We start from the raw sequence: 18,456 nt of genomic DNA on the forward strand, positions 1-18,456 counted from the left end.
GGAAGTACATGCAGATCCTTTATGTAATTTAAGAACCATAAGCAGGCTTCAAGAGGTAGAAATTAGGTGATAGGTGCTGTTAGCTGCAGAGGTAGGAATATAATATCCACATCATAGTGTGACTCTTAAACCTAGAGGTGTATAGCATCCAGGGGTGTCAGGACGATTTTATGATGGGGGCAACATAAAATTGTTCTGGCTAAATCATCCAAATTATGTGATGTCGTCCAAATCCATCCAGTGGAAGGCCCAGAACAGGCTCCCTGGGTCAAAGTTCTGCCCAGCACACTTCACCATGAAGTCTGACCGGGGCCCCAACCACTCTATTAGACATTCCAGACCAATTGCTACCCTCTGTGAAGTTTCTATCCAAATCCATGCAGTGGAAGGCCCAGAACAGGCTTCCCGGGTCAAAGTTCTGTCCAGCATACACCAACGGGAGGTCCGACCAGGACCTCAATCACCTAGTATGTCTTCTGAGATCCAATGTTACCACTCTGTGAAGTTTTCATCCAAATCCATCTAGTGGAAGGCTCAAGACAGGCTCCCCGAGTCAAAGTTCTGCCCAACATAGACCAACAGGAGGTGTGACAGGGACCCAAGACCGCCTAAAACCTGGCCAGGATCCAAGTGGACGAAATTGTGTTGGTTTCATCCTTGTAGTCTGACAATGATAAATCTGTAACATCAGGGACTGTGTTGCGGCTTTCATACCCTTAATTTTGCTATTTTGTAAAGGACTAACAATATGCCAAACTGTTTTAAAATAATTTCCTCCTTCAGGGTGACGATAATTGCATGATTTTCTGGGCGGGATGCATGACTCATCGCATTCGCTACTAGTTACGCCAGTATGCATGAAAAAAATCACAAAGGACAGCTCTCTCGGTAAGAGCAATCCTTTGCGTATGAGGGACTTCTGGGTCTATGACCCAGAAGTTCCTCTGGTGTCATTCTGCACATGCGCAGAATGACACATGCCCCGCGCGGGGTCTGGGAGGGATCCCTCTAACAGCACTTTCCAAATAGAATTCCATAAGCTTCTATAGGGTAGCGCCATCTGAAGATGGTGTTATTCACCGGATCGGTGCTTGGTGCATATGAAAAATGCGGTCAAACACGCATTTTTGGGGTTTGACCGCATTTCTCCCATAGCTGCATCCCGCCCTCTGTCTGGTAATTATTGGTACTCAACAGCTCAGTATATTGTGGATCCTTTACCCAAATCGACTACTACTATAAGGGACTATGAGGCTCAAATGGTACCGTTAATAGGTAGGGCTTAAAACAAAAAAGGAATATTAAACTAGAAATATTATAGATTTTTTTTGTGCCGAATGGCCCAAGAATTAGTATATAAGGGTCTGAAACAATTGCCAGGATGACAGTTTGTGCAGGAAATAAGATCAGTGACATACAGATTTTCAGAGTTCTGTATATTGATCAGTTTCTACAGCTACTTGTATATATATAGAAAAGCACCTAAAGGACATAACTTAGGTCCTAGAACTACTGTAATTAGTAGGGCACAATGTAAGAAGGGCTACATTCTAACCAACTGTTATACCAAATCACTTTACACTAAGGATGGACCCCCTTGTTTTGGTTTTCCACAACATCTGAAGTCACAAAATGCAATTTAAGACATGCAAGATCTGCTTTTTAGATCCAAGATACGAACTTGGCAAGAAGACCAGAGTCGTCACTCGGAACCCCAAATTTCCTGTATGTTAATTTTTCAGCAAAACTGAGCCGCTCATCTCTACTTTATTGATCACAAAATATAGTGTCAATACTGAGGGGCCCATTCATCAAACGATAAATGGCTCTGTAACCATGCGGAAATGCTAGTTTTCGCATATTTAAGTTACCGGGCCGGCTGTGTGAATGCATGACCTCGGGTCACGCATGTGTAGCCGGGCCGACGGGGAGAAGGTAAGTAACGCAGCTACATCTGTAGCTGCGATACTAACCGAGGGGACAGCTGCTTTCCGGAGCAGTTGTTCGCTCACCGAAACAATGATGAATTGCTCCGGTGCAAAGTTTTCCCCGCTGCAAGTTGGGTACTTAAGTGTCCCGCAAGTTCAATACTTCATCATCGGAGGCCATTCGGCCTTCGATGATGAATAGGCCCCTTAGCCTGTTATATTAAGCCATGCTGCATTTATTCTATTGTATTGAAATAAGTAGCTTTATATATAAATATTAGAATTTTAGATTAAAATTACAAAGCAACACAAATTATGATGTTATAAAAAATTCAAACCAAGTATTTACAATGTGTAAATATTTCATTCCTTTCTTTACAGACTTTCCTGGAGTATAGTGACACAGGCTCAAAGTTTGTGTTTGGGGAGAAATATATGGATCACTTTTTTGCGTTTAAGGTGAGTTAATAAGTATGATGAAATTAAGTGGTGGAACTTTCAATCTTTTTCTTTTTATAACTTAGTATTCCTTTTATCTCTGAAGCTTTCTATATATTATAATGACTAATCAACTGATCTCTTAGAAGTGCAATAAAACCTTTTACCTACCCAGCTAGTACCTACTGTATATGAAGTTTTACATATTTTATGCATGTAAAGGAGTTAACGGATAATAGCTGTTTGAACTTGTTAATTTAATTTTTTTTCTTTTGTGACTATTGTGACTCAGGTTCTACCTATTGTGATATTCTTCAGCACGGTGATGTCAATGCTTTATTTTATTGGATTCATGCAATGGCTGATTAAAAAGGTAAATATGCATTTTCTGCTATAAATATATATTATGATTAAATAACAATATGTGTCTAAACAATTTGTAAAGAAAAAAGGGATTACTCAGGTTCTATAATAATCTTCAAAGGTAAATATCAAGAATCCTGCAACTCTCTGTGTCCGATACATTTTATTTAAAAACAACAAATACATGATCATGCCCTCCTTGGAAAGAGTAGCCACCTTGTATAATCGGTTTCTTGCCAGTGACAAATCTGTATATGGAATGGAAACATAGTCAAACAAACATTGAAGTACCTTGTGTGTAGTGTTCCCTCTAATTGTTATGTACTAATATAGCAAGTATAAGCCTGAAAATAGCTTATCTGAAATGGTGCTTTCAAATCTGAAGTAGGCAACGTCAAAATAAAAATATGTACATGAAAATAAGAACAGCTTATGGGAAGGATTATTACATGGTGATTGCAGTCCTGTCCTTAATGTTACTGCAGAGTCATACATGCACAGAAGATTACAGGAGGGAGACAGACTAATTCACTTGTTATAGAAGTTCGAATAAAGCAGCTTTCCTGTGGCTTTTCATCTACGAAACTTCATCAGGGGATGTTCTGCTCTGTAAGGTGTTGTGTAATAATAGTTTAACCCAATAATTTCCAAATTATGTACTCAAGGCACCCCAACAGTCCAGGTTTTAAGGATATCCATGTTTATGCACAAGTGACTTAATTAGTACCTCAGTTTGATTATACCATCTGTGCACAGGCATAAATATCTTTGAAATCTGGGCTTTAGTTTTGTATCCTGCTCCAACCCCATGTTTGACTCATTATTGCTGCTCCTAAAATCCATAGTGAGTCACCCTATCATCTACTTCCCTCTATTATTTAACTTACCTTTGTTTGTGTTATATTATATATATCCTATGTATTTATGTATACAGTTACTTATATTTTTTATGTATTTATGTATACAGTTTGCTTATCACTGTACAGCACTGTGGATCACCTTGTGGCACCCTATGCATAAGCATAAATAATAATCATCATTAATTGTACAGTATTAAACCTTGAAGAGCACTTTCAAACACTCTGTGTTCTATTTGTCTTTGTACTGTACATGCACATAGACCAGCCCAGTCAGTGTGGAAGGGAGGGATGGATCTGTAATGTTCTCAGCAGCAATCATTAAAGTATCTAGCCCCCAGGTTGTCAATTAATCCTGATACAGATGAGGGTTGTTCCTGTGTGATCCACAATATTAGCCTATTTTAAAGAAGTCCAGGGGGTCTCCCAATACTCTGAGAGTCTAAGGACATTTTCTGGGAAAGTAGGCAACTATGGCATGAATTACACCATCAAGGTGGGTGAACCACAATTCCCCATTCTGTCCCAGCATCAGGAAGATTGCCAGATTACGTCAGGAGTCAGGGAGAGCATGCAATGTTTTGGAAGCTTTACAAGCATGGTAGTCATCATTACTTACTCTTCTCATCACTATTCCTTCAGGATAACTAGATAGTAAATACAGAATATAACAGTGAGATTCAGGTCTAGATCTATACTGTATACAGGTTATTCCCTTTATTAAATACACATGCATATAGCATACAGTACTCCTTAGCACTATATCAAAGTTTAAATTGGACACATTTTTACAAGAATTAATATATCTAATGGACCTAGGCCCTCATTCAGAGCCGCACGCTATTTGCGGTCGTTCGTTTAAAATCAAGGGGTGGCTATTTAAATGATCCGTACGCACATTGCAGTGTGTTCACACCTCTAAGTCTGAACGAACGAGCAAAACATACGCTCGTTTATTTGTTAAAAACGCCCCCTGGCCGCACGCATCCTACGTCATGTCCGCTATTTATTAGATTAATCGAGTACATCGACCAGCGTATGAACTGCTCGCTATTCTTGTGGTTGGTGTTTGCTACCACAAATTTGCGTGCAGTTCTGGCTATAAAATAACCCAGTAACGTGGTCAATGACGCTGCTGTTTTAAATATACACACCCATAAAACGCCCGTTTTGACCTTTAAGCACGCCTGCGTTCGGATCTCCACTCCCCATTTTCAAGCACCTTCCCCTGTTACCACCCACATACGCCTCATTCTGTCACTCAAAATAGCAGGCACTCGCTATATAGCGTACAAAGGATTTTCGGCCGCACTGACTGGTTCGCGCATGCGTACTAAAAAGCGTACGCATGCGCAGATGTGCAAACATCGCTCGGAACGAGCGTACTGCCGCTAACGAGCGGCTCTGAATGAGGGCCCTAGATACTAATATAGTTATACAGAGAGAATAATCCATACAGCTGTGGTTTTGAATGGGGCATGCAAATAAACCAGGATCGACTTCTTTTAATTTGCCTATGTTGAAAATCACAAAATTAAATGTATAATTATATTGTCATATTTTTCCAAGGTTGGTTGGATAATGCAAGTTACCATGGCAACAAGTCCAACAGAGTCGTTGGTCGCAGCAGGGAACATATTTGTGGGCCAGGTATCGTACTCATACTCATGTTTAAATTGCAACATTTAATGATTAAATTGATCCTTTGTAACCATTTGTGTGGCTTAATAACTTTTACAAATTAAAACATTTAATGTGGTGCATTCATTCACTTCTGGGGGAAAAACTTGTATATCCTATCAACATTCATATGCCTCAATTATGAATTACTCCCAACCTAAAGGATAAAGGACTTCTCTAAAGGCACAGATTACTGTTCTTTATTAATTACACATGTCTGCAAAATTTAAGGTATTGAAAGCTTTTTTAATAATACTTTTAAATTCTTAATTATACTCCTGTGTACATCAAGAAATAGTATATTAAATAAAATGACCACATCACATTTACCTATAAGGGGATTACATAATTATTTAAAAAAATGCTAATATCTTTTTTTTTTGTCTTCAAACTTCATTTTTTCACTTATAAGCTTATTCTGTGTCGTCTCTGTGTATCATCCAGCAGTAGTCAGCCATCATGCTGAAGTTCTAACGACCCTGGTACCTTCTTTCTACATCTTTAACATCTTGGTAGAGCCGTTCACCCTGTTCTTCACTGTAGTCTCTGAGATTATTCGGGAATTGCTCAATATGGGAATTCAAAAAATGTACCTTTAAACTCATATTGCAGCCAAGGTTTCTGTAACTAGTAAGCATTTCCCTGACAATTCTTTGTAGTTTGGATCCTTGACATTGCCTAAAAATGTTGAAATCACTTGTACTCTATGAGTGGTGTGTGCTGTATATGTACTATGTGTGTGTGTAGTGTGTACTGTGTGTGTGTATGTGGTGGTAGGCAGGGGTTAAAATGAGCTGGCACATGGCAAAACTGTGTTGCATCTGTTGTATTTGGTTCCACCTTCACCAGCTCACCTTGTAGTTGTAGTTGTTGTGTGTGTGCAATGTTCCTTTAGACAGTATGGGGTTTAGGCCCTTTGTAAATTTCAGCTCCAGGCCCATGTGGACCCACTGGGCGGGGGGAAGTTTTATGACGAAAAATTAATTGCAACATTCTATAATACCGACTGAATTCATTTAAGACAATGTTTTATAATAAATGTATTACTTTAAAGAACATGAAAAAAATGACATTCATAAATACAAGTTTTGCAGAAAAACGTGATGTGATATGCAAAATTGGGAGTCATTTTCGTGTTCAAAAGCCAAAAATCTATAAGTATCACATAAATTTGTTAAAAAAGCTTTTTCATCGCAGACCTGTGTTATATTAGTTGACTGTGGTGACTGACTAATATGATAACCTCTCTAATATCAGGCATTATTATGATAGTGTAAGCATCTGCATTGCTCATGATTAAATGAGTCATCAGCAAAATAAACAATACATTTTGAAACTAAATTGCTTTACTGTCATTTAATGATGTCATTTGGGAGTTTCTTACATTTTCAATACATAACATTTTGTCTTTTGTTTTTGTTTTTTTGTAGACTGAATCACCTCTTTTGATAAGACCATATCTAGTAAATTTAACAAAATCTGAAATCCATGCAGTGATGACTGCCGGCTTTGCCACGATCGCAGGAAGTGTCCTAGGAGCATACATTTCATTTGGCGTGAGTAATAAAACCTGGCAGGACTGTTTTAGAAGGACGGCCTTAGTGTAAAATAGATTTTGTATTTATTTGTACTTAAGAAAATTGTATAAATGCTATGTATGTAGGTTTCCCCATGATTGCAGAAGGGAGATCTTCTCCAAAAAAACTATTTAAAAATATACAAGTGAAAACAAAGACATTGGGCTCAATGGGGTATACATGGGGAATATATGCACGCTGCATATAGAAAAATATTATGAGACTATGCTAAGTGTACAATGATTGCAGTTCAGAAAAAAGAAAGGCCACTGACAAAATGGGCTCAATATAGGAGCCATTCACAGCATCATCTATTATATAATGCTGCTAAATTGTCCATCTATGATATGCACAGTGAGGGTCGGACATTGGCATGAGTGTTTGTGCACCCTTCACCTCGCCACACCCTCTCATAGCTCACACCAATGACAAACATCATGCTATGCCAACACTACCCGAGCCAGTTTGGCCAGTCCAATCACCCACTCTCATCACTAACTTATGCCACCACTGAAGTAGGAGAAGCACGCATCTGACCGTCCATTTCATGTGCACATCTGTGATTACCTGCAACACACGTTACCATTTCATTAAGTGAGAGAGAGAAAACAAGAGAGAAATTAGGGGGGACAATGAAAAGGGTAAGAGGGAAAGAAAAAAGGGGACAGAACAAATAGGAGGAGGAAGAGAAAAGTAGGAGAGAGAAAACTGGGTTAGAGATAAACGAGACGGAGAGAAAACGAGGGGTGAGAAAAAGAGTGCAAGAGTGTGAGAGGTAGATGAACAGAAGAGATAGAGGGGTCTATGTACTAAGCAGTGATAACAGACAGTGAAAAGTGATAAGTAAGTGATAAGGTGCCAGCCAATCAGCTCCCAACTGTCATCTCACAGGCTGTGTTTGAAAAATGACTGACTGGCTGACACCTTATCACCTATCACTCTGTCTCTTATCACTGCTTAGTACATAGACCCCAGAGTGACAGAGAAAGGGCTAAAGAGAGACAATGGTAGGTGGGAAGAGAAAGATGGGGCAGAGATAAGGGGAAGAGAGACACAGGGAAAGATAGGGAGAGTCAGAGAAAGGGGGAGGAATACAGGGATAGAAAAGGAAGATATATAGGGAGAGAGAGAGATGGAAGAGGGGGAGAGAGATGTTGTAGAGCGTATACGTACGGGAAGCCGGCGGACGCAATGCCAACCGCCGGCTTCCAGACTACTTAATCCCGGCGAGGGTTACATGACAGGCGTCTTATGCGTTGTAGAGTGCTGTGTAATTATGTCATTACACAGCAATTCAGAATTAGAAATCTCTTTGCCATAGTTGCATTCAAGATATAGTTCACTTTGGAGAGGATGGGGCTGATGTAAGCAACCTCTCATAGAGCTAAATGCTCAGTCATGCTCTTATAGCCTTATGCTGCCTGTGCATGCTGGGACTCACATTCCCCCGGCAGCCGCATGTTGCCCAAGTCTAGTAGCAGACTAAGGTCCCTGATTTAGAGATGTACACTATTCCGATATTTCTGCAGTTCAGCAATTATCGGTTGATTGCGCATGTGTCACGGTTGCACTGCGCACACGCTAAGGTACCTTGGCAATGTCGCTTGCAGAGAGGATTTCTTGTAAGTGATCGACAGTCAGGGAAAATTTTGGGAAGGTAACGGGGATTGAAAACATAAAATGCAGACGTGTCCTAGCTGTTTTCAGGGCATGCTGTAGCCTGCATCTGCGATCCTCAGTTTAGAAGGCCAATTCTGCGTGACCATAGGACTACTCAGTTGGGCGATAATCGAATTGGTCTTCGATGGCGGCTGCTTATTTGTACGCACTTGCTTGGATCTGTGAAACCGACGATGGGCATCTCACTACATTTCCAGCTGGCTACCAGATTAGCATATTTTCACACAGCAGCTGCGAATGCATTAGCGTACAGCTCTGAGTCAGGCCCAAAGATAAGATGTGACAAACAACATTTGGATGAAAACTGGGAAATAGGCAAAAGATGGACAGTAAATAAATAAAAGAGGACATACAACAAATGACAGCTATGCAGGGACCAGAGAAGAGAGCAGGGGCTATACAATTTGGAGCAGTGTGATGCCAGTCATTGGCCTCATGTCAAGCTGCAATCATACAAAAATCATACTTATGCGTATATTTTGCGTCAGGTATATCTCAAACTCAAAATTAGTATTTGTACCAGGCATATGTCAGGCATACAAGTGCGTATACTTACACCTAGCAGTAGCTTACAGGTGCAGCTTGACACTGTAATAGTCGCACTGCCCAATTTATACAGAATATATTAATAATGTTGTAATGTGTCAGACACACAAGAGAGAATACTGTCTTGAATGCTATTAGTAAATGTGAAAATCACCCCTAATGTTTACAAAACAATGGTAATGTCCTTTCTTGCAGTAGTCCAAATAAAAATGCCATGCAAATAAAATAAACAACCAAGGGGTATATTTACTAAGCGTAGGTTTTGCTGTCTAATTGAATGGGCATTAACGGCGGATTGCAGTCTAAAAAACAGAATTTACTCTGCATTGGGTTTGACTGTCATTTGGCAACTGCCGTCGATACCCATCGGATTTCTACCCAGTATTCAACAGAAAACTTGACGACAATCCATTTGAAAAGGTTTTAATAAGTTTTAAAACTTGTAAAATAAAAAAAAAAACGGTGTGGCACCCCTCTCCCCAATCATTAAGAAGCCTTGGGCCTCTGAGCCTAGGCTTGTATTGGAAATTAGGGGGAAGAAATGGCGTGGGGTCTCCCCTATTTTCCAATAACCAGGACCAGGCTGAACCAGCCAGATCAGCTGAGGCTAAGCTGGAGAACACACAGTATACGCAGCCGATCCGGCATCCTGAGGTCACGCCCCCTCCTGTGCGACGTTATGTGTGCGATGTCATGTGCGTGATGTCATGATGTTGTGCACACACAGGGCGCAACTCTGACCAGAAGTCTATAATCATCAGCGTTGTGTTTGTTTGCACCATGTAAAAGGTTGCTGTTTTCATTGGATCAAAAATACATTATTAGGTTAATATTTTATGTTATTTCCTTGATGAATTATAGGTGTCTTCTTCACACTTGCTGACGGCTTCTGTCATGTCAGCACCAGCGGCATTAGCCATAGCTAAGTTATTCTGGCCAGAGACAGAACCTGTGAGAGTAACTATGGAGAATGGACTTAAACTGGAGAAAGGGTAAGCAGTATATAACCTGTTACCTTACATATCACAAGCAATGCTGGTACTGAGATAATGAGACATGATATTTAGGTAATAAAAAAAACAGTGCTGTGTTTGTGTGTGCATTTAACTATCAGAGACTTCCTCAGAAATTTATAATAGTGTTATATTTCCATTACAGCATGAATAAGATAATACAGTACATTATATTAGTGTATACTAATTGTGTAACACTGCAGAAAACAGGCAAAGGGGGAAATTTATCAAGCCTTCTAAAGAGTGGAGAAGAGATCAAGTCGAGAAGTTACCTTTAGCAACCAATCAGCTACTAGGTAGCATATATCAAGTGCATCATCAAGTGTATTTTATAAAATGATAGGTAAAAGCTGATTGGTTGCTACAGGAAACTTCTCCACTTTTTGGAAGGCTTAGTAAATTTCCCCCAAGTGTCTTAAAATTGCTTACTTAGTCAAGGAACCAAGACAAGTTTCAAGCACTTGAACACTACTGTACAGTACCCTCAGGGCCGGTTCTAGACCTTGTGGAGCTCAGGGCGAAAGTTTCCTTTTCATACCTAAAAGAGGGACAGTGCGCGCATCAAAAATATAAGGGCGTGGCTTCATAGGAGGGGGCCGGGCCACATAATAGTACCAATTCACATTACACCACACAGTAGTACTCCTTATACACGTTACACCACAGTAGAGCCATTTATACACATTACGCCACAGTAGATACCCTTATACACATTATGCCATGGTAGAGACACTGCAGAAGACAGGTAAGGGGAAAAGCACACAGGGCAGGCCCTTGTACCACCACTAAGTACCCTGTTGATCAGGACATAGAGGGTTAAATAATAGGTTTAGAAATTAAGGAACCAGTGTGATTTTGGCAATTTTGCCACAAAATTTATAGAGGCAATCAATTATGAGGCAGAATAACTGTCATAACTTATTGCCATTTTACAGTTAACAGCAAGCTGTTTACACGGCAGCCTGTGAGGGTTTACATGGCAGCCACAGCAGAGGGATTTATTCAGATACCTCCCTGCTGCGTCTGTACTGCAGAGCCCAGGAGCTCTCACACTGCAGTGATGTGACCCAGACTCACTGCTGAACACAGCAGGTGAGCCGGGGAGGGAGAAGATGCGGCAGCTCCAGATCGGATTCCCGTAGGATGGGAGGGGGGAGTCCGGATTGGACCTACGCGCGGAGGGGGGCTGGTTATCGGACACCCGCGGGGGGGGGGGGGAGACAACTTTACCAGGATCGGGGAGGGGACAGACACCGACAGGGATAAGTTGGAGCCAGTCCCTCTTCCCAGCCTGTCAACTTCAAGACAGGCAATGAAAAGTTTCTCACTTACGAAAAACTGGTTCGTAGAAACAGCAGTTTTTTAGAAGTGATAGTTTAGGGCAGGAGGCATGATGAATGCCTCCTAAACTGTGTTTGAACTCGCAGAGTTCATACCATAATTATCACAAGTGATAATTATGTTTTGATGAATAGGCCCCAGAAACCATAGAGACTGAACAACTGTTTTACGCATTTACTGGTGTTTCGGCCTCGAATGTCCTGCATTTGCAGTGCTTTTTTTTCTCACACAAGACTTATAGTAGCCTCCATGCTCTGGACAAGTCTGCAGATGATTGTTTTATTCATATCTAAAATTATTTGACTGATATTTTCCCGTTTTCAGAACTAGTTATGAGAATTAATAATGATACCAAGAAAAGGTGTCGGTGCAGCATACCACTGAGTACTGTCAGAGAAAAGGCCGCTGTTCTTCATTCATATTGGCTTTAATATTTATCACTGAATTATTCTGCTTGCCTTGAATCAGGGATGCAAGAAACATACTTGAAGCTGCAAGTCAAGGAGCGTCTGCTTCAATCCCTCTGGTAGCGAATATAGCCGTAAACTTGATGGCCTTTCTCTCGCTGTTAGCTTTCTTCAATGCTGCCCTCTCCTGGCTTGGAAATATGTTTGACTATCCACAGTTGAGCTTTGAGGTAGGCATAATTTCATACATTAAAGTACATTTTAATAGCAATATATCATCTTTTTATAGTTATTAACTAACTGGCTGTTACCGTAGCTTTTGGATGTCTTACATTTCTCACAGTGATTGATATTTGATTGTTCCTTTGGAATATACATTATCACAGTTCTCCACAATACTGTTAGTGTGATACAAAACATTGTCTTGTATTAAATCTGAAGTGGAAGTTATTATTATTTGCGTAAACTGCATACACTAGGCTAGTACTGTACATGCTACAATTAAATGCAAGTACTAAAATAAAAAATAATTGTACTGATATGTTTTTATGAATTAAAATAATAAGCCACTTTATAAACCGCAAGGTGCAGATGCTTTTTGACGGTTACCTTTGTGCAGTTGTACCTGTTTTTTTGTATTTTCACGGGGTGCGGTATGACTGGTCGACAGTCTGAAGGTCGACATTCAGAAAGCCCACACCAGAAGATTGACAGGTTCTGAATGTGAACAGTTAACAAGTCGACACAATAATGTCAACAACTTTTTTTTGGCTATTTTAGCCTAGACCTTAACCTAACCCTAAACCAAATTTTAAAAACCATATGTCGACATTTTAGTGTCAACATGTTAAATGTCAACCTTTTGAATTTGTCGTCCATTTAACAATGTTGACCTAAATACATGTCTACATATTGGTGGTCAACATAATGACCATGTTGACCTTTTAACTGTCAACATTCAGTATGTATTGACTTTCTGGTGTCAACCGCCTGAATGTCGACCTTTTTAATGTCAACCAGTCATCCAGATACCGATTCACAGACTGTAACATCTGTAAGGGGGCAAGGTGTTGGCGTTTCTTTCTGAGTACAAATTAGGGGCTTTGAGTGATTATATAAAGATGATAAAGGAGCATTCTTTTATACTCTCCTGGAATGTCCAGGAGACTCCAAATTTCAGACAGTTTACCCTGACACTCGTGAGAGCAGAAAAAGCCCCCAGATCTTGTCCACTTCTGTAGCATTATGCTACAGGGGCTGGGGCCATGGTCACTCAAACTGTAGCGCCAGATGCCCTGTCTTTGCCACTTGGACTGGTGGATGGGTCAGAAAAGTCAGGAAGTATGTAAGGGATGAGGAGGGTGGATTTACAGAGGCCATCACTGCTTTCTGGGAAGGTGTACAACTTTTTATTTTCCTTGAGAAATAACTTTTTGTAGCACCTATTAGATGCAAGAGTTTGAGTCACTGCCTATACTTTCAATGGGATGATATTTGGCAGAGCATTTGTAGGCATCATCTTAACATTAATGGAAAACCATATAACACACAAATAAGACTGATTTATTAAACATAGCCCCAGTGTCTCCTCTCATAATTAATGTAAGTAAAATAAAGGTAAACTGAGCTGAAATGGAAAAAGTTGGATGTAGGAAGAACTTCTCTAATGCTTCCACAATTGCAGACATGTAGGTGAACTCATGTACATGAGATTCATAGTGTTTGTGATTTGAAATGAGCTTTCATGTTATGAATTTCAAACTTGCTTCGGTAGCTCAACATTTAAAGTTGCTACATATCTATTCTACTGTCATTTGTGCAGTTCCAAAATCACATTTATTGTGCTCTCCATCTACGTGCAATACACAATCGTTGTGTATTATTCAGTTATATAGAAAAAGAGTCATCATTGTTCATCTGTTTTGTCTGTGAGCAGGTAATCTGTTCTTATGTCTTCATGCCTTTCTCGTTCATGATGGGTGTGGACTGGGAGGATAGCTTCATCGTTGGAAAACTTATCGGATACAAGACATTTTTTAATGAGTTTGTTGCATATGAATACCTTGCTGGGTTGATTACAAAGAGGAAGGCCAATGGCCCAATGGTTATAAATGGAATAAAGCAATATATGTCAGTAAGTAGGATTTTGCCAGAATTTTCTTTTTATTGACTAAATAAATAGTTGTCTTTATATTACTTATGTTCTCTTAAATGGTCAGCAAATTATATTAATATAGAACATTGATGTCTTCTAAAAAAAATGAAGCCCTCACAGATACCTGTAGCAATATCAAGTATTTATCTAAAACATGTTAATATACAGCAGACCATCCAAGTTTAGTGTCTCTGACCTATTTAAATTGGCATAAAAACTCTAGGAATTTTTGGTTACTCCTATTGATAGTTATGTTTTAATAGACTGGTAGCCATTTTAAGATATTGTAAGTATCTTTAACATACAGTATGTTCTGTTGCTTTAAATAGGTACGGTCTGAAGTACTTGCAACATATGCCTTGTGTGGATTTGCAAATTTTGGCTCCTTGGGAATTACTATTGGAGGGCTAAGTATGCATAAAAACTTCCATTATCTAAATATTTTGTTCTTTAGTACATAAACCATGAGGGTGCGGTCTAACTGATGAGCAAGTGTAACGTATTAGACAAGCTCTGTCTCATGAGGGGGATGTTCACCTCTTTATGGATAATTAATTTATAAGATCCTGTATTACTGTCTCTAAATACATCCTTGCTATTTCTCAAAGCAAAAAAAAATGCCTACCTCAAAAGAACCCAGATACTACTATAAAACACACATTAGAAATTTTTTTTATCGCATTTGTACACTTTTTTAGTGAAAAAGTGTACAAATGAAAAGGATGAGTCTGACTTGCCACTTATTTCCAGAAAGAACCTCAGACCTCGTTCTAAAAATACTAATATAATGATTAATACAGCCCATTAAAGAAGCACCTGTTGGCAGAAAAAGCCTCCCTAGAACCCAAGTGTGTGAATTGGAGACACACAGCTGGCTGATCACCAGGCCATATTGAGACAGACATCAGGACAATATTACCCAGATGGAAGAGATTCAAGAACATCAAGAGGATGCTGAGAAGCAGGCACATTGTACCCACTGTAACTGTCAGTCTTGACACTTCTGTATTTTGTTCCTAGCAGATATTTATCTTCTGTAGACATTTGTGGTAACAATCTAACATCTAAGATTTTCCCATATCTAGTCTCATGTTTTCTATCAGAATTTTCTCCAGAAGATAGAAATCTGCAAAGAGCAGAATCCAGGAATATGAAGAATGGGAGAATACCTGTTTTTTCCCATCATCGTACCTATGATTTCTCTTCCTAATCTGCATTTAGAGATAGAGATGGAGAGGATTGAGCAGGTTGCAGGGTTTAAGACTACTCCAATTGAATTTCAGTGGAAAATGCATAGGATCTGCATAGGATCTCTAATGCCATGCTCACAGCTGGATATTAATCCATATATTTCATTACTTACACTCCTCCTATTTCCAGGCAAACAAAAGACCTGTTTTAATGGGCTACTACTCATGCAGCAGAGATAAGCATCTCCCCCAGTTACTTTACTCATTAAGAGCCCGGTTCTAGTTTTATGTGTGGAAATATATGATCTGTAAAGACATATCTCTCGCTTCACATAGGATCAATAGAAACCTTCTATCTCATAAGACACAATCACAATTATTTGGCTTAAGTCTAATGGATGGCTAGCTGTCCCTCATTTGTGTAGCCATTTTCAAACAGCCCAAACTTTACTGGCTGTTGCCTATGCACAAGCCATCTAATAACTTCTGTTGCATATATATTGTGGAGCCATATCTGCCACCACACAGCACCTCCGATACCTTATGGTTATCTTCTGCTGACAGAATCACTGTATTACATACTAAGTCGATCATACTGCACCAAACCAAACAATCCTGAAGGACTATGATGTCTCTCTATGATCTATTCTACCAAGGTCTCAACTCAACCACTGTATTTGCCTGGTGGTGCAACACATATTTCACCTTCCCAGACCTATCTCCTTTATAGAGCTACAAACTTCTTACTGTATCCTGGGCCAAGGTTATGTCAATTATCAAAAACTGTCCTACTTCATCAGAATAAATGAAAATCCTTCAGTGATCACAAAATAAAATCAATTTAATCCAATCAAAAAACGAGTTATGTGCTCAACTGGGACACATTGAACTTAACAAATGGAAGAGGAATTAAGAAAACGGAAACATATTCTTTTATCACTGCCAATTAAACCCAGAAAAGATTAGCCCAATATACAACACATCTTCTTAGTGTTTTTGTGGACATGGGGTCTGATTCACTATGGATCGCTATTCTGCTTATATGCACGTACCGCAGTTGCTAATATCAGCGTGATATTTAAGTGTTTGCATTGACATTGTGATCGCATCCTAACATAAGGGCGAACACTTCCCCTTACTCACATCCGTATACTAGGGGAACATAGTGAAACAATCACCAACATCGAGTAACATCAGACCTATATGCACACTTGCACAAGCCCTGACCTTACTCAGAAGCCACGCACGCTATCAGTGCTTTGGCTGCTTATGGCCACACAGTGGATCATTTATGCACGCCCCTGCAACGGCATTGAAACGCACTGGCATGCCTGCGTTCACCTGATCCCTCCCCCCACCACCACCCAAAAATGGCACTTCCTGTCAATCACTGTGGGTCTGCGTAGCCTCAGCAATCGCAGTTCCCATCGCAATTGCGCAGTGCACAAACAGCGACCAATTGCATGCGTATTAGCATCTGCGTTCCTTGTTGAATCAGGCCCTCGATGCGGTAGGTGATTCATTTTCCCTGAACTATTGGGTAATACATGTTTCTCTACTTACTGTATATTAAATTGGAACTTTCATAATATATAGTTTTACACCTTCAATCAGCTATTGGTGTAAGTGACTGAAATAGGACTTTGGGACTACATGATTATATACACATACCAGTGTGTACACTGCTTTTCACCTTACTGACGGTCCATTATTTATGGTATATGGCTATTAGCATATGTATTTATTTTAACATATATGACTATATTGTGTTATAATGATATGTTTTAAAGTATATTAAATGTATTTTTTATACTGACCAAACAGCTTATAAGAATTTACTAGATTTTTACTGGATGAACCCACGAGCGCTGTTCCTCTTTATTCTGTCCCTTTCATGCTCACAAAAAAAGACTTATGCTTCTGTCTATGTGCCTGAATCATTACCGATTGCAACTGCGTTTACGCATGCAGCCGGCCGATTGTTGCGTTCTGCGCATGCGTATTACAGTGTGCGTGCGCAAAGGTCTCACTGCGATCGGACTGTGATTGCAGTGACTATGCAGACCCATCACAGAGTGATTGCCAGGAAGCACCGTATGGGTGTGGTGACGGGGGGGTGGTCGGAGAAACGCAGATGTGTCAGTGCGTTTGAACGCCGTTGCATGGGCGTGCATAAATTATCCACTGCAATGTCATACGCAGCTTGAGCTCCCACTGCGTGCAATGAAGTTAGCAATTTCTAAGTAAGGTCAGGGCTGCTGTTTTTCTGCGTGAGGAACCGATGGTACTCGATGTTACCGATGGTTTCACTTATGGATGTGTGTAAAGGGATGTGGGCGTCCTTATGTTAGGCTGCAACGGCATTGCGATTGCAATCGTTAGCATATTTTCGCCGTGGATCTGCGTGTGATTACAGAGCTACGATCGCAATAGCGATCCTTACCGAATCAGGCCCTATATGACAGCTGAGGCACATTTTACACTTTCCCTTGTCACTGTTATTGTACAAATCATTAATGTGACTGCTAAAAACAATTTTGTTAAATTTTGTAAAGTCACACGTACACAGCAGCCTTTAGCTTTCAGAGATAGTATGATAAAACCTCTCACCCAAGATTACCTAACTCGAACCACTTGGATTTTAACAAGAATAAAATATTTTTTCTCTAAAATTATTATTATTGTGAGTTTTTGCCACTTTAATGAACATTCACATAGCTAGAGATGCCTTTTGCTATCAGAGATGTGATGATGCTGCTCCTCACAGAATACCCATCTATAGCCCCTAGGATACTTACAAGAATGGAATTGTTTGGATATTACTACCCTCTCTCACCCTGTTGTAAGCTCTCTCGCCCTGCCTCACCCTATCAGTAACTCATTGATCTTAGTGACAAAGCTTTCTCCATACTTTCTAGTGCAAAAGTTAGTTTTGAGATCCAAATTAGGCATGAAATACCCCAAAATCCAGTTCTGTCAGATTTTTCTGAACCCAAACTGCTCATCTCTAAATATTATAATATTATTATATAAGTTGCAGCCATCTGTTTACATTACTTAAATAATATTTGCATTAGGAGCAAAGCAGTTACGAATATCCCCATTTGATTTTTAAAAGGGAAGACAGCAGATGCTGGTATTTTGTATTTATGTCACTCTGTATTTAATTATATTTTACATGTTTTTTTTTTTTTTTAAATGACTCAAGATTTTATGATTCAGCTAAATCTAAATGTCACTAAAAAAAATAACAGTCACAGTATTCAGCTTAATCCTGAATG

The 18,456-nt window shown here is 39.7% G+C and overlaps 1 protein-coding gene across 1 annotated transcript in view; it reads left to right on the top strand.

Annotated features, from left to right (window-relative positions):
• The window catches only part of SLC28A3 (solute carrier family 28 member 3), a 101,974-nt gene that overhangs the window by 67,911 nt on the left and 15,607 nt on the right, over window positions 1-18,456 (top strand). Inside the window, exons 8-15 of the mRNA XM_088470188.1 lie at window positions 2,310-2,387; window positions 2,659-2,739; window positions 5,156-5,236; window positions 6,697-6,822; window positions 9,931-10,061; window positions 11,892-12,060; window positions 13,767-13,964; window positions 14,315-14,396. Of these exons, the coding sequence (XP_088326314.1) occupies window positions 2,310-2,387; window positions 2,659-2,739; window positions 5,156-5,236; window positions 6,697-6,822; window positions 9,931-10,061; window positions 11,892-12,060; window positions 13,767-13,964; window positions 14,315-14,396 (946 nt within the window). The remainder of the gene's footprint in view (window positions 1-2,309; window positions 2,388-2,658; window positions 2,740-5,155; window positions 5,237-6,696; window positions 6,823-9,930; window positions 10,062-11,891; window positions 12,061-13,766; window positions 13,965-14,314; window positions 14,397-18,456) is intronic.

The sequence above is a fragment of the Taudactylus pleione genome, unplaced genomic scaffold (genome assembly GCF_031769625.1).
Source record: "Taudactylus pleione unplaced genomic scaffold, aTauple2 ptg000095l, whole genome shotgun sequence".
NCBI classification, from domain to species: domain Eukaryota; kingdom Metazoa; phylum Chordata; class Amphibia; order Anura; family Myobatrachidae; genus Taudactylus; species Taudactylus pleione.